The sequence below is a fragment of the Mya arenaria genome, chromosome 8 (assembly GCF_026914265.1).
Source record: "Mya arenaria isolate MELC-2E11 chromosome 8, ASM2691426v1".
Taxonomy (NCBI): domain Eukaryota; kingdom Metazoa; phylum Mollusca; class Bivalvia; order Myida; family Myidae; genus Mya; species Mya arenaria.
The window spans coordinates 20940090-20958038 of record NC_069129.1 but is presented as its reverse complement, the minus strand read 5'-3'; the positions used below and the strand labels follow the sequence as shown (position 1 = coordinate 20958038).

Genomic DNA, 17949 nt, shown 5'->3' with positions numbered 1-17949 from the left:
CCTGGTGGGGCTCGAACCCACAACCTCTTGGGTGGAAGGCGTACATCTCAACCACCAGACCACTATCATCCTGGTGGGGCTCGTACCCACATTCTCTTGGGTGGAAGGCGTACATCTCAACCACCAGACCACTATCATCCTGGTGGGGCTCGAACCCACATTCTCTTGGGTGGAAGGCGTACATCTCAACCACCAGAACACTATCATCCTGGTTGGGCTCGTACCCACAATCTCTTGGGTGGAAGGCGTACATCTCAACCACCAGAACACTATCATCCTGGTGGGGCTCGTACCCACAATCTCTTGGGTGGAAGGTGTACATCTCAACCACCAGAACACTATCATCCTGGTTGGGCTCGTACCCACAATCTCTTGGGTGGAAGGCGTACATCTTAACCACCAGACCGCAATCATCCTGGTGGGGCTCGAACCCACAATCTCTTGGGTGGAAGGCGTACATCTCAACCACCAGAACACTATCATCCTGGTGGGGCTCGAACCCACAACCTCTTGGGTGGAAGGCGTACATCTCAACCACCAGACCACTATCATCCTGGTGGGGCTCGTACCCACATTCTCTTGGGTGGAAGGCGTACATCTCAACCACCAGACCACTATCATCCTGGTGGGGCTCGTACCCACATTCTCTTGGGTGGAAGGCGTACATCTCAACCACCAGACCACTATCATCCTGGTGGGGCTCGAACCCACAACCTCTTGGGTGGAAGGCGTACATCTCAACCACCAGACCACTATCATCCTGGTGGGACTCGTACCCACAACCTATTGGGTGGAAGGCGTACATCTTAACCACAAGACCGCAATCATCCTGGTGGGGCTCGTACCCACAACCTCTTGAGTGGAAGGCGTACACCTTAACCACCAGACCACTATCATCCTGGTTGGGCTCGTACCCACAACCTCTTGGGTGGAAGGCGTACATCTCAACCACCAGACCACTATCATCCTGGTGGGGCTCGTACCCACAACCTCTTGAGTGGAAGGTGTACACCTTAACCACCAGACCGCAATCATCCTGGTGGGGCTCGTACCCACAACCTCTTGGGTGGAAGGCGTACATCTCAACCACCAGACCACTATCATCCTGGTGGGGCTCGTACCCACAACCTCTTGAGTGGAAGGCGTACACCTTAACCACCAGACCACAATCATCCTGGTGGGGCTCGTACCCACAACCTCTTTGGTGGAAGGCGTACATCTTAACCACCAGACCGCAATAATCCTGTTGGGGCTCGTACTCACAACCTCTTGGGTGGAAGGCGTACACCTTAACCACCAGACCGCAATCATCCTGGTGGGGCTCGTACTCACAACCTCTTGGGTGGAAGGCGTACATCTTAACCATCAGACCACTATCATTCTGGTGGGGCTTGTACCAACAACCTCTTGGGTGGAAGGCGTACATTTACCACCAGACCGATATCATCCTGGTGGGGCTCGAACCCACAACCTCTTGGGTGGAAGGTGGAAACCTTAACTGCAACTCGACCACCTTTATATCATATGTCATGTGGAAATTCCGTCCAGCTCGCAATTCCAGCTCGACATTGAAAATTCTCTATATTTTATCGAATGTCGAGATAGAATTGCGTCCAGCTCGTCATTCCAGTTCGACATTTAATATTCCCTATATGACATCGAATGTCGAGCTAGAATTCCGTCCAGCGCGATATTGAATATTTGCTACATATAATATCGAATGTCGAGCTAGAATTCCGTCCAGCTCGACCATTCATCACGACATTGAATATTTCCAATATAATATCGAATGTCGAGCTAGAATTCCGTCCAGCTCGACGTTCTAGGTCGCCATTGAACCTCTGCTATATTATATCGAATGTCGAGTTAAAATTTTGTCCAGCTCGACATTGCAGCTCGACATTGAAGATTTGCTATATAATATCGAATGTCGAGCTAGAATTCCGTCCAGCTCGACATTGCAGCTCGACATAGAAGATTTGCTATATAATATCGAATGTCGAGCTAGAATTCCGTCCAGCTCGACATCGCAGCTCGACATTGAAGATTTGCTCTATAATATCGAATGTCGAGCTAGAATTCCGTCCAGCTCGACATCGCAGCTCGACATTGAAGATTTGCTCTATAATATCGAATGTCGAGCTAGAATTCCGTCCAGCTCGACAATTCATCACGACATTGAACATTTCCAATATAATATCGAATGTCGAGCTAGAATTCCGTCCAGCTCGACGTTGCAGGTCGACATTGAATATTTCCTATATAATATCAAATGTCGAGCTAGAATTCTGTCCAGCTCGACATTGCAGCTCGACATTGAAGATTTGCTATATAATATCCAATGTCGATTGTCGATTGCCGATGGCTGAGCCAACTTCACACACATCATAAAACATTAATTTTGGAATGGAAATATGAACATCTGCGATCTGATCTTTAGTCAGCAGTCTTTTATCACTGGTTTGCAGATATTTACGCAAAAATCTTTCCAAGACACAAAAAAATAAAAAAAGGTTGTAAAAACGGTCAATCTGTGAGAGCGCAGCTTTAAACCTATAGTCTATAAAATGTTCATCATTGTATCAAAATATCATGGGTAATTGTTATGTTAATATAAAACGGACTGTAAACCTGGACTATTAGTGTTTACGCTCATGATTCCGCCACTGGGATCTAAAGACGGATTCTGATTTGTAGCTAATACATTTAATTAGCAAGCGCATATATGCTTGATTTCCTGAATAAACCATTCAGTTTTATAATTTACACTTAAAAAGTTCTGCGAGTTTGATTGAAGACAGGTTTTGCCTGTAATTTCTCTGGTCCAGGAATGAAATCCCCTTTTATGTACGAACTTTAAAATATCTCAGGACATGGTGAAAACTTAAAAATGTTTAATGTTTGAGCAGTAAGGATAGTCATGTTTGGTTTACTTTTAAACCCAAGTTTTAAAATCGTATTATAATAAACATGCACGTGACTTCTCAGTTTTAAGGTATGTTTTTTTGTCATTTATATTTTGTTCACATGTAAAAGTGTTCTTTTTTCCAAAGTTAAAATCTAAGTAACTATAAACATAAATTCATTTTCAATTTATTCTGAATGAATATTTAAATTCTACAATGTACACTAAAATTCAAATAAACAATATCTTAAACTCCAATAAAAGATATCTTAAACTCTAATAAAAGATATCTTAAACTCTAATAATATAAAAGATATTTACGACGTTCACATAAACTAAATTGAAATATATCAATAATCTACTAATGTTACTGACTAGTATAAATATAGAGCAAACTATTTCAACATTCTACTAATATAATCCAGAACATGTATAACATGTATACAGAGGACAATTGTTTCCTTCAGTGTAAGATCATAATTAATTTTAACCAGTGTACACCAAAACCTATATTTCACGAGTGGCGCTTATCGTGTTCACGAGGGGAAATATTTTGCGATCATACACTGAAATAAACAATTGTTATTTTTTATCATATGCACAAAAGTGGTATTATAAGACATTTAACAACATTCAATCAGAAAAACGCACCTAACTGTCTGCGGAAGTAACGTCATTTCGGAAATGACGTCATGGATAATGTGTCACAGTTCTATGGGCGCTGATGTTTGATTGGAAAGCAGAAGGGCTTTATTTTCAAAATAGTGAAAATATCATTTTTATTAAATTGCTAAATTTCTATAAATCACCCGCATGGAGTAAAATAAGCTTATACAATGCAATCTATAGACAAATAAGTATCAACCAAATAGTATATATCAATTTGATTAAAATTAGCGTTCAATGCATGTTTCCTAGCAACAGCTATCTATTCAAATGATGTAATATAAAATGCGCCAAAATGTAAATATAAGATTTCTTTTTCAAAGCCGTCCTACTTGCTGTTGAACAACTTAAATTGTCCGTGAAAACATTTTACATCAAATATCAATTTTATAAATTTAAATCTTTAATTGGTCGGAAGAAAAAAACTGCAAATTTACATCCATAAAAGGACATAACACTTCTGTCAAACTCTTGTCAATAATTTCAATTTCATCTTCAAGTTAATTTGCCTAATGCATTGAAATTCGCACATACAATTTAAAACCGCTTTAGAACATAGTCTAGTCTAATGGAAATAGTATTACTACAAGTTAAAATTTCTTCATCTTTGCATAATACGACATATCCTGATAAATGATTCATTCAACGCTTTCGGCAGAGACTGACATTAAAATAAGCCGATTTCATTGATGTTATCCTAAACATGAATTTAAGACACTTTTTATGTTAAAAAAATCAATAAAATAAGCATTTAGCAGCAGTGCATAATTTGGTCTCCTAAAAACTGCAGACGAATTATGAGAATTCAAAAGTCATTGTTGTTTTCAATTTTATAATCATAAAGTCACAGTCATGTTTTTGACTAGCTTTCTGTATGATGACTTAAAGTTTTTTTAATAACTGTGCCGTCATCAGAAAAAGATGGGTTCTATGATGCGTGTACAGATATAAACTTATTTTTTTTGTCTTGGAAAGGGCATTTTTTTTGCGTAAATATCTGTAAACCAATGATAAAAGATTGCTGACAAAAGATCAGATCGCAGATTTTCATATTTCCGTCGAAAATTAGTGATTTATGGCTTTAACCCTTACTAACGGTTTTAGAAAAATGCATAAAACATCAATTTTCGAACTTAAATATAAAAATCTGCGATCCATTATTTTGTCAGCAGTCTTTTATAACTGGTTTCCATGGATTTTCGCAAAAATTGGCTAGTTCCAAACAAAAATTTAAAAAAGTTATCAAAACTTTCAATCTGTGAGAGTGCTGCTTTAAAGTAGTTTATGAATGCAACAATATCAGCAAAAAATGAGTCCTTTGAAGGCAGTAATGCTATCGAAAACTATTGAGTTCGATCCTTGCAAAAGATCTGAATTAAATAACAACTGTAAGATCACAATGTGTAGATCGTTTTAAAAAGCTTTGAACAAACAAACGATTTCCAACTATTAAAATAAAACGCTTTAGGTAAAAATGATTTTTTAGCTATTATCTCCACTATCAGGACAAACACGTGGCTGATGACGTCACATATAACTCTATCGTATCTTTAATATCTCCATCCCGCATAAAAAGAGAAGATAACATGATATTACATTCAATACAAAATCTATTTAACTAATTTTCTAAAGCCGGTCTATATCATATTCAGTAAACAAGGTAAATAAAGCTCGTACTTAACCGCCTTGAATGTGATATCAGGGGCGTAGCCAGCGTTACGCACTTACACATGTACGTAACATCAATTTTAAATAAAAAAAATATGGCCAAATATGGCGGCAAAGTTGAGGGCTAAGCTAAAAATTGATATCAGAATAAAAGGAAGATCAGCTAAAGTAAGCATTGTTTCTCTGTGCTAGATAGCTTACTGAGCCTAAATCAATCACTTATTAACTACAAAGTCGGCGGCCTCAAACCTATAAATCCCTCCAAATATCGATGTTAATTCCAGTTTCCATTTTTCCCCTGGTGAGGCCCCGAGCCCCCCACCGGCTACAGGGAAGTTCCCTCTTCCACCCACCCTCCCCCTTTCGTGTGTGTAACATTCAGTAAAGCCTGGCTACGCCCCTGGATATCCTGTTTGTAAAATCATAATCGCAAAAGCGTTTACACCAATGAGCAGTTACATGTCAGTATGGTAATTTATAACTAAAGATAGCATCAAAAACTAAGTACAAAAATAAGCATATTTAATCTAAGTATCTTTCAATACAATAAATGCATTTCAATGGTTCGCCAATTTCAAGCAATTTACAGAGATAAGACATGACAATGTAGATAAAACATGACAAGGACAAACTTCAAAATATTGTACGTTTGACAGAGATAAGATTTAATAATAACAAAAGCTAAAGTGTTAAACAGATAAAGCAACTGCTCCTTAAAGGCCTAGTTTAAAGAATGTTTGGCATGATAATCCCCTGCTGTGCATCTCCTGCTAATTGTACTGGTGTCACAGTAGGGGCCAATTTCCTATGTATTCGTTTATTGGCTCAGGGCCATTAAGGGGCAAATTCTATGAAAAAACTGCACCGCAGGATAATCAGATCGGAGATCTAACATTAAGAGGGATCAAGGCAAGTAGATTAAAATCAATAAACAGAGGTTGTGTACTGTACCCTTTTTTTTGGGGGGGGGGGGGCACTTATAGAAGGCTTAAACTAGGCCTTTAAATAAATTCCTAATAAAGGATTAAAACCATTACAAAGTATTTCCCCATTCATAATTTATACTGTAAATAGATGTACCAGCCTGATACTGATCAATCAATATACCTGTATATTCTGCATCATCATCAATGTATTTTTATGACTTGTAATCACGATATCGAACGCCTCTGAATTCCAGACAGACCGATATAAGAAGGTCTTTTGGTAGATGTAAAAGAGCATCACACGTATACTCCAATGTCTTTCCGTTTCTCGCAGTTAAAGAAGGGGCGTAACTCCGCCAATGCTCTTCTGATTCTCTCAGTTGAACAAGGGGCATAACTCAGCCAATGGTCTTCCGTTCATCTCAGTTGAACAAGGGCATAACTCCGCCAATGCTCTTCCGTTCCTCTCAGTTGAACAAGGGGAATAACTCAGCCAATGGTCTTCTGTTCCTCTCAGTTGGACAAGGGGCATAACTCCGCCAATGCCTGTCCGTTTCTCTCAGTTGAACAATGGGCATAACTCAGCCAATGCTCTTTTTCTCTTAATTAAACAAGGGGCGTAACTTCGCTAATGCTCTTCCGTTTCTCTCAGTTGAAAAAGGGGCAAAACTTCGCCAATTCTTGTCCGTTTCTTTCGATTGAACAAGGGGCATAACTCCGCCAATGCTCTTCTGTTTCTCTTAGTTTAACAAGGGGCGTAACTCAGTCAATGCTCTTTAGTTTTTCTCAGGCAATAGAGGGACATAACTCAGCCATGCTCTTCCGTTTTTATCGGTTGAACAAGGGGCATAACTTCCATCAATGCTCTTTCGTTTTCTATCTGTCATTCATGAGGTAAAATGCAGTCAAAGCTCTTCTGTCTCTCAAAGTCGATCAAAAGGCATAACTCAACCAGTTTCAAAGCCAGTTTTATCATAACATGGTCTTCATACATGCATTTTGTCCCTGTTAACAAATGAGTTTTGTATGAAATCCTTCCATAGTTTTTGCGTTACAGCTTAAGTGGACGTTCTCGTACAATGCTGACATCAACAACATGGATGTAATTACAATACCTTTTCGTAATATTCATTTTTTTTGAAAACAAGATTCTTTGTAGATCCAACCACTCGTTTAGACCACAAGTATTTAATTGCATCTTGCATGTAAAGATTAACTAGCTAATTTTTTATGATTCAGCTTAAAAACTTGTTTTGGCACTTTCAAAATTCAGAAAATGAGTATGAGTTTATGATAATTTTATGAAAAGTCTTTTAGCACTTTCACCTTTGTAGGCGAATCCATTCGCTACTAGGCCTTATTTTCCATTTTTGTGTACAATTCTATAATTTGATTTGGCTTTTGTTCAACACTTTCCAACACAAGTCGAATAATGGCTGGATTGTTCAGAACTATGTTAAAGTTATCAACGTGATTAGGGACATCATTATTAACTTTTAAATGTAAAATATTTAATAATGTGCTCACATATTCAAATATAATCAAGTACAGCTGAAACAGTTGTTTCAAAACTTAGAAATACAGTATATCAGAAGTGTATCCATTTAACTTCCATATCAGTAAAAATTTGAAAGTAAATTTAAATAAGTTCTGAACAATCGGCCTAATATTACTGGTATGATTTTTACTATAAGTATTGGACATAATATTCTATAACAAAATGTTAAATATGTAACATGAAACATAACTACACAAATCCACTTGTTTCTAGACCAAGTTTCTTCTGCAACTGGAGAGCAGTTTTCTTAAATGTTTCTTCCATTTCAGACACCATTCTTAGATCTTCAACAAACTTGTCCATAGGGTGGCCCTTCTTAACCCTAACAGCCATTGGTGGCTTATCTTCGACCACTTCAGACTGCGATTCTACGCCATCAGATCTTAAATCAAAGTCATTTTCACTTATATTATACTCAGTAGAATTTCTACGACCAATATCTTGCAACTCATCATTCTGTTCCGTAGATCCATCATCTCCAAAGTCATGTGCAGATTTGCTATGAAGGTCCTTGCGGACTACTGTTGGAGGAACGGCTCGACGGGCTGGTGCAGACTTTATTCTTCCCCTTGTTGCAGGGTTACCGCTTAATGGGCGACGTTTCCCTGAGATGGGCCTTGTGGTTTCGTACTTTAACGGTCTGTTGGGTTTTTCCTCTGTCAGAAACACTGAAAAGGTTACAAGTCTTGTAAATTGTTGGAAAGTAACTTAATAGTACTATTAAACACCATGTAGCAAATGTACACTTATCAAGATTATGAAATCAAACAAATCATAGAAATATTATGCTCCAAATTTTAGTAATATGTTTTTCTTATTAAGATGATTTCAACAATAAATTATGTTGCACTGTTAAAAATATCTGACTTGGATAGACTGAAGTAAGATCTCGAAACATCTGCTGTCAAATTATACGTTTATCTTGTTAAAACATGTAATTTAAAACATAGCTCTTATCCACAGCTTTTACTATTGATTTTGTATAAAATGAGTAGTTTTTGTTCTTAAGTGTTAATTTTGATATTCAAGTAAGTCTAGTTTTTATTAATAACATTAAAGCTGCACTCTTACAGATGGACTTCTTTGACAACCTTTTAAAAAAAAAATTGTCTAAGAATGAGCCACTTTTTGCATAAACATCTGAGAACCAGTGATATAAGACTGTTGACAAAGAATCAGATCTCAATTTTTACATACTTTGGTTTGAAAATTGATGTTCTATGCCTCAAAACTCCTTTTTCTTTATGCATTTGTAGAACTTTTAGCCACAAAACTTTTCTTCTATTTTTGAATGTAAATATTTAAGACTGCAATCTGATATTTTTTTACCAGTCTTATTTTACTGCGTGCTGGATATTTACACAAAGATTGGTTTATTCCAAGACAAAAATAAAAAAGTTGTCAAAACAGTCAATCTGTGAGAGTGCAGCTTTAACAGTGTAATGCATGCTTTAAAATATATCAATATATTAAAATATCATGAATACTACTAATTAAGTCAAAGCATTATCAATAGCCATGACAATACATTTAATTAGGCTTAATGTATGTGCAATCATTAAGAGCTAGAGATTGTCATGCACTTGTTTCATCTGACTTACTTAGTTGGGCCTGCTTAACTGTCAAACATTCAGGACATGTTATATACATGTATGTAAGTCTCATAATGAATTCAACACAGTGGGAGCACCTTGGGCGATGATTATGAACAGTCTCAGGTCCAAATATAGACTCAGTCACAGAAAAGCAATTTAATTAAAGAACAAAGAATAATTTATTCCATTCATTTTACAATTATTTTTTTAAATAATTGTAAAATTTTGAATAGTGATAGAAGTCAGCAAATTTTATCACCAAAACTCAAGCAGAAATACGGTTGCAGTGAAATGAAGATTTGCAGTTTTGCCACTGGAGGGTGAGCTCAGACTTGAGACTGTTTGTAACATAGCCTCATTTCTTCAGACATACATACAATGCACAGAGAACTGTTATTTGAAGATCTGCCCACACTTGCTCATTATTATTTCTTATTATGTTATGCATGTTTGTTATTCATGTGCGAAAATAGCTCATTCAGCTTATGTTCCTTGTTATCATATACCCGACTTTGAATAAAGATTCTTGTATCGTGTATCTTTCCATATGAATAAAAATTAATTATTATTTACCCAATGTAATGACTTCAATTCTTCATCCTAGCTGACAATTTTGCTATGGTATGAATCCTTTCTTTTGTCTTATTATATATACATGTGATAGATATTACAGGAGTGGTCAATCAAAACCGAATATAACAAACATTCTTTTTCAATGAATTAAAAATCTTTCTCTAAATATATATTTGAAATACACAATTTTTTTTTTTATGAACTGGATTTTAAATATGATATAAAGATTATTGCTCATATAACACAGATGCCTTATATAATTTTGAATAAAAAGCAGTCCATAAACCCTACCTGCAGAACCTGATCGTGCCCTGCTCCCTGTCCTGACCCCATAACCCCCTCCAATACTGGACTCAGAAGCGCTTGAGGGTCGCTTCTTGTTCCCCATCATCTCAGGACTGAAGATCACATTGGGGTCAAAAAGGTTGCCCTGAAATTTTGTGAATTTTGGTGGGATGAAGTTAAATCACGTTTCTATTTGGTTTGTAGGTTGAAAATAGTTTTATGACTGTTATTACTTTAGATCCAACATAAAATGGAAATGTTATGAATAAATATTTGACAACTAAAGGGGTTAAAAAAAAATTGAGTTTGGTCATATTTGGTGTCTGGTCACTGAAAACAAATACATCTTTAATGATGACCTCATTACCAATTTGTACCTGTTTGTTTCCAATCATTCGGTTTTAGCTTGAGAATTTTTTTATGACTGTGTTATGACTTATGATCCAACATAAGATCCAAATGCCTTGAATAATTATTTCAATACTCAATCAGTATTTTTTGTAAGAATGTTTGATCATTTATTATAAATTTGTCTGGTCACTGCAAACAAATACATTTTTAAGGTCAGCCTCATTACCTGTTTGTATCTGTTTGGGTCATCAAAGTGTTCCCTGGGTCGGTACAGCAATCTTTCATTGTCACCCATCTTGTGTAGGCCATTAAATACCTGGAACGAAAATAAAAATAAAAATTCATATAGTGTTATGTAAACCTTGTGCTGGTACCTCAATTTGACCTTGGTATACGAGTCCGTCTCTCACCCAAGTGATTGTGGGTTCGATCCCCACTAGGGGTACTTTCTCACAGCCTCTCAAAATGGACACGAGTACTGGTTTCTGCCCAGGAAACCACCTGGAGAGTGATTCTATAAGTTATCAGCTTTCCTCACAATCTAGCTCAAATAAATTAGTATATACTAATTTGAACTACTAGTATGTCACCTGGTCAGTGTCTGTCGGTCCCTGTGTTTGACCCAGAAGGTCATCCACAGTGACCCCTGCCCGCTCTATCATATCTGCAGCTCTGTACAGCTGACCCCTCTGTCCACCCCTCCTGTGCCCTGCAGACTTTACACGCCTGTCCCCCTGTGTCTGAAAATCCGAAACAATGATTTTAAGGTCTTTGTAAAGGTGTAAATAAGTTATTTATCTCAGTCATTATACACTAAAACCCTTTAAGCCTGAGAGTTAAGAAGCATTAAAAAACTATATCAGAGTCGAAAATAAACTATAATTCACAGATCTTCGAAAATATATCAAGCTCAAAAATAAAGTATTGATATATATTATAATAAACAAAAACAAAGTATTAGAATTTCTATGTAAATAATAAAGGGAAGAAACTATTGAGCACCATCTTAATCTATGCCTTAACATATATGAATGTGACTGACTTCCCTTTTCCTTCTATAGGATACGACAAATGGTGTAACAATATTTATGATTTACTGTAAATTGAATCAAAGTAATGTTGAAAGTACAGAAGAACTATTTATAACAAGATTACCACTTAAAGTGGAATAGAATGTACATCATTTTGTAAACATGACTGTCAAACCAACATTTTATGAATATCTTAAAAAAAAAATGTTTAAAGTTATTGAACCAGGACATAGACAACAACAACAGTTGTGTTGCCAACACCAGGACTAGAAATATAACTCTTTTTCTGAAAACACACAGGCCTATTACGAACTCTACAAAGTGCAACTTCCCTTACAGTACAGTTATCACAGCCACCATGCAAATCACATGACCACAGATACTTAAAATATTATATGCACATGAGTATGCATATCATTAAAGATTGTAAATAAAATTATCTTTAATTTTAATTATTTTTTTTACCTCCATGCACCTTGAATAAATTTCAATTTGATAAAAACTACCAAAAAAAGAGAAGAAAAAACATTTAAAAAAGTAGGTTAATATACTAGATGAAATCCAGCTTTACTCGCTTATTGCATTCTTGTACACCAGAGTGATGCTGCTATATCATCAAACCTCTGGTGAATGAGAATGGGTCATGTTGGCAGAGATCTATTCTGCTTGTCAGGGGAGATCACTGCGTAGGAGATTGATAAAACTATGTCTCTTTTCCATACCTTGGCGCTGTAGCAACGAATAAACTGCTTGTCAACATCCTCCAGCTGTGGGGTGCTTTTCTTGTGGAGCTGGAATTTCCCCATCTCATGCTTGTGATCTTCAAGAACATCTGCTATGTACATCTCTCGTCGCTGAATAGTGACAATGGATAATTAGGGGTTTTAGCAAGGTTTTAAAAAGGACCCGATTGCTGCAGAAGAGGGGCAGGGTGGTAAGGGAGAAATGGGCACATTTATCTGGGCTGTGAAAAACTGGAACATTTTGAGTTTTACCAAAAATGTTAAGAACAATATTGAAATGAAGTAATATTTGGTGTCAACTGCCATATATATGTAAAGTTTTTTAAGTATTTATAACTATATTATAAGATTTAATCAATTAACAGAAATATTTGACAGTCTTCAGTATTGAATGATATGAGGGTAGATGGGTGCACATGTTGATCTCTATGAGGGCAGAAGAGGTCTTCCCCCAAAAAAACAGGGTGCAGCACCCTTCCACAACTCTTTAGCTTAAAGTCTAGACTGATAGAGTACAAGAGTGCCGCAGAGGGAATGCCAATGCACATATAGTTTTTCAGTAAAACCAGCATAACTACACAATCACAGTTTTGGTTTTCGGATAGGGTATCACATATGCCTATTTTCTCTTGCAACATAATGTTAACCAAATTTTCTGTAAATGTCTTTAACAGTTTTTTGAACTGTGCCTTGTGGCCAATGTAAAAGTGTAATAGGCAATATTGAGGTCAATTTATGACTCAAGTCTATGACAATACCTGTACTTATTTAAAAAAAAAACACACACAAACAAAAAGAACAGAAATGCTAAAAACTAATCGAGGAATAAGTAATAGATGTTAAATCAATTTTGGTGCCATTTAACTAAACAGGTAAATGTATTCTTGCTATAGAGCCTGTTCCTGCTATATTTAAATGGGGGAAAATTCAATCAAAAGCTTCCATTAATCACATTCTTAAGTTTCCATTTATTGTTTCCATGAATTTTATTTTCTTTAGTGTTCATTTATAGCTTCTATGAATCACATTCCTCAGTTTAAAATAAATTAGTTTCCATGAATTATATTCTTTAGTTTCTATGTATCATTTCCATGAATTTACATTTCTAAGTTTCCAAAGTTTCCAAATATAGTGTCCATAAAATTACATTCTCAAGGTTCCATTTAAAGTTTCCATAAATTAGTTAAAATTACTTTCTTTAATTTCCATAAATTGTTTCCATGAGTTTCTAATTTTCATTTATAGTGTCCATGAACTACATCATTTAGTTTCCATACTCATTTAAATGTAAATGTGTTTTCATAACTGTTGAATTATATGTACATTATACTTATAAATAACCTTAACCTTTTGCAGTAATTAAGGGGAAAAAATGGTACACAACAAATATATGTGCATGAATTCAGTCAATTTAAACAAATATATTTAAAATAATCTGAGCCAAAAACAATAATTTGCTTAAAAAAACAACAACAACTTCTGATGGCAATTTAACTAGTGTCCGGTGATTTTTTTTTATAGGGTTGGCTGGGAAACCGGAACAAACAGGTTTATTAGTTAAAATGCCTAAGTAGAAATCTTATCACTATACAATCAAGGTACCGACCTGTATATGAAATTTCTGTCGTTCAGCAATTTCATGTCGTATTGCTTGGTAATCTCGTTCCAATAACCTCACGGCAAATCGTTCCCAGTTCTGGACTGCACGAGTCTGGCAATCAAAAACATGCCATTGTAAAAATTTGAAAGCAGACTTATTTTAATAAATTTTCAGTGATGCATCTTTAACTACTTCCTAAAGAATACATTTATTGAAAATACTAATTACTGATAACAAGAATGTAACCGTGTTTTAAATACCTGAAAACACAAAAATATTTAATGATTGGTGAATGCTAGAAGATTTAACTGTGATCTACTATAGTTTCATAAGGTAGATATATTATGTTTTCGGCACTTTTCTTTTAAATTAAACTCTGTTTCCTTCATAAGAAACATCATTTTCTACATTTATTCATCCTTTTTGGTATATCAAAACAATTGTATTAATTGTGGTAAATCTAAGTTGGGAGTAAGAGTGCATTTTTAAAGATTATGCATACTGATGCTGACACCAATGCCAACACTAAGGCTTTGACTATTCCTCAGGGCTATTCCAGTAAAACAATTATACCCCCCGGGGGGAAGGCAATTATTTAAATAGTATAGAGGTGGGTGTCTTTCCAATAATTTGGACCCAACAAGGGTAAATTTGCTTCTGTAGGGGGGTAGCATAATTTAAAAGTGCCTTCCCCCCCATGGGTTATATGTTTAAATCGAATAGCCCTAAATGTCTTCTTCGAAAACCAGAGCTAAAAATAATCACTTCAGATATATTTGGTAAACATGGAAATGACCTTATTAATTTCATTATCATAATACTTTTCAAACAATACATTAGACTGACATGTAAGAGTAACATGTGTTACCTTATCTGGTATTGGTGTGTTTCTGTTAAAGTCAGAAACACTGAAGTTTGGCGCTTCCATTCCTGAAAAAAAATGAACATGCATATTTGAAATAATTATTAATGAAGGCACAAAACTGTAATTACATTAATAGTTAAGCTTTACTTTGAAATGTGAAATAAAATTTCAACAAGTCTTTTCTGAATATTTTTTGTTATGGTTTGCACGAAATATACAGGGGCCGAGAGTGGTCTAGTGGTATAGGTGTCCACCTCTCTCCCAAGAGGTTGTGGGTTCAATCCCTGCCAGGGGTACTTCCTCAAGGCCACTCAAAATTTACACCCTGGAAATGGACTCAAGAGTGATTCTTTAAGCTATCAGCTTTCTTCACAATCGAGCTAAAAGAAAGTAGTATAATCTAACAAATATTTGGTGACTCACCAACAATGTTGGCCAGGTGAATAATTGCTGACTGTTCACCACCCCAGGCTCTGTAAAAAACATACCAAATCTCATGTAATAATGCATTTATAAAAAAAAGGTATTGAGAAACATCAGCCCAGGAAAACACAAATCAATCTCAATAAAATCAGATTCACAATAATGGCTTCATGACACTATACTGCATATGATTTCAATGAGAATGACAGGGTTCCCTCTGGGTTCTGAAAAGTTGTCGCCACTTTTCCGCCGGGTGTTCAAGGGCAGAGCCATTGTGGGGGCTCAGAGATTTGAAGATCAATATAAAAATATGATACAGCATACAGTATACCATACTGTATAATTACAACCTTAACGACGTTTCTTCGAAAAGCAGGCTTTAATTAACATGAAGATTTATCTAATTATATAAACTATGTACACATTTACTGTAGCATATCATGCCTTATATATTGAAAATATGTCTATGCACCAGACCTTATCTTTACAATTTCAGAAACAACAACAGCTTAATCAATATATTTTTGTCTGTAGAGCCTACTAGAGATGTGTAAACACAAATGAATTATATGAAAGAACAATACATGTTTATTTAAAGGAAGTACCACATACTGAAACAGACAATAAGCATACCTTTTCACAAGAGCTATGAGGCAGTTGAGCTGATCCACAAGCTTGCTGTTTTCCAAACGACTTTGGTGGAGGTCCTGCTTTAGTTTCGAGATAATGTCCATGAGGACAGCACTGTTCTGAGGCCCTGGAAGGCCGTAAAGCTTTTGGTCTGCTGGCATTGTGGTGGATTTCAAAATCTGTAAGATACAATTAAAAGTAGAAAACACATACAAAAATGTATACGTTAAAGCGAATAATAGCAATCAATGAAAATCCCCTGTTGAAGCTTGAAATCCCCTAGTTTTCAAAGCAAAATGTTTCTAGACCCATTGCATGTATACATGTATGCAAAACAAGTTCATAATTGTTGTTTTATTGGGAAGATCTTGAAGCTACCGGTATCAGGTTCACATTTTAATACTACATATATTTATTTCTTTTTTAGAATTATTGTGCAGACACTGTCAGTGACAAACATTCTGGCTCTCCTGTTGTTTTTCATAAATGGAACTAAACATAACAAAACAAATGACTTACGCGATATAACAAAACAAACTATTCAAGATGAGATGAAAATGATTGATTTTAAAAGGGTTATTTCAAGGGAAACTTCAGTATTCAAAGATTTTCCGAATGGAATGTGAAATCAATCTCTTTCCGCCATATTGTTTACATGAGTTACAGAAACCTATACCAATGAGCATACGGTTACACGCCACTAAATCTTATTTCTTTAGTTTAATCAATCTCATCATGACGAAGTGATCTCCCCTAACGAACGCTGATATGAACTGAGACGCTGTCTCAACGGCTCGAAGTATCATTGCCGGACGCGTTATATATTAAGTTTACTTCATTACTAATTGAAACATACTAGTAGTGAAAGGGAAACGTTTGTCGTAATTTAAATACAATTTGGAAGTATTTCACCTCATTTTTTGTTTTATAAAACAAGCAGTTCTGCTGCAGTTGACAGTTTATTTAATATACATGTATACCCAAATATTAACAATTATACATTATACTATTTGGTGATGCCTCATATAATTATAGTATATACATATAGATCTCAAGAATAATAATGCAATCAGTAAAAAGAGATACACACCATATTTGCACCAGGTAAGTGAACATATATTGAAAAGTATCAAATGCATGATCAAAAATCGAGTTGTGCTACTCATTTCAACTTAAATACTTTGCATTTGAAAAAGTAAAAGAATGCATAATTAGAATAAATAACAAACAGAAAATTAAAAACATCTGTCACGGTACCGATACCTACACATGTGGTGAGGTGTGTAAGCGGTCCGGTAGCTCAGTCGGTAGAGCACTCGCCCTGATAGCGAGGGGTCCCGGGTTCGAGCCCCGGTCTGGCTGCACACATTTCTCACCCTGTGACATTTGGCGCCCAACGTGGGGCCGTGGCAGCACTGTTTGGCAGCATAATGCGCTCTCAGTGTTAATTATGTGCATTCCTTAGCACTGGTGTTCCTCAAATTCGAGGACGAATTTCCAGTTTGCGGGGAAGTATGTCACGGTACCGATACCTATACATGTGGTGAGGTGTGTAAGCGGTCCGGTAGCTCAGTCGGTAGAGCACTCGCCCTGATAGCGAGGGCTCCCGGGTTTGAGCCCCGGTCTGGCTGCACACTTTTCTCACCCTGTGACACATCTATCACATAAAAATAATAATTGCGCACAGAAGAAAATTAAAAACAAGAATATTTATTTTTACGAATTCGAATACGAATGTTTAATGTAATATCTATATTCACAGCTGATATCCATATGACGCCCTTTTTCAATCATAAGTTGATGCCCAGAAACAGCGAAAATTGGAGAAACATCGTTTATACATACTTGGCATATCAACAAACAAATAACGTTCGACATTTAAAAGCGTTTTGAATTCACGGTAGTAAAATGCCTTCGGCGAATTGTCTATTTGTGTGTTAAGTTTTTGTAACGCACAGTCTTTAATCCGGGTTTTGAATGTTTGTAAGAACGATTTCGTATCCACAATGTTATTTGCCAGCCATGCATATCCAAACCCATTTTCAAACAACAGTCTTTTTACGTGGGAGGCCCAATTTGTTCTGCCGTTCGAGTCTTGAGATCGTAACAGAAGGTACATCTGTCTTGGAT

At 36.1% G+C, this 17949-nt stretch overlaps 1 protein-coding gene and 1 non-coding gene across 3 annotated transcripts; one reads left to right on the top strand and one right to left on the bottom strand.

Moving 5' to 3' along the window:
* Positions 1–5744: 5744 nt before the first annotated feature.
* On the bottom strand, positions 5745–16461 carry LOC128243601 (uncharacterized). Of its 2 annotated transcripts, XM_052961468.1 has the most exons (11): positions 16339–16461; positions 15823–15998; positions 15190–15239; positions 14770–14831; positions 13908–14012; positions 12281–12412; positions 11118–11267; positions 10754–10843; positions 10183–10321; positions 9325–9342; positions 5745–8391 (listed from the first exon to the last, which is right to left on the bottom strand). In XM_052961468.1, exons 2-11 carry the CDS (start codon positions 15978–15980, stop codon positions 7913–7915), a joined length of 1383 nt encoding a protein of 460 aa, XP_052817428.1. In that variant the 5' UTR covers positions 15981–15998; positions 16339–16461; the 3' UTR covers positions 5745–7912. The 2 variants fall into 2 exon arrangements, with proteins under 2 accessions (XP_052817428.1, XP_052817429.1); XM_052961469.1 differs by lacking the exon at positions 9325–9342.
* A 647-nt stretch (positions 16462–17108) lies between these two features.
* On the top strand, positions 17109–17181 carry Trnas-uga (transfer RNA serine (anticodon UGA)). Its single transcript has one exon. It is a non-coding gene; the product is annotated as a tRNA-Ser (tRNA).
* The last annotated feature ends 768 nt before the right edge of the window (positions 17182–17949 follow it).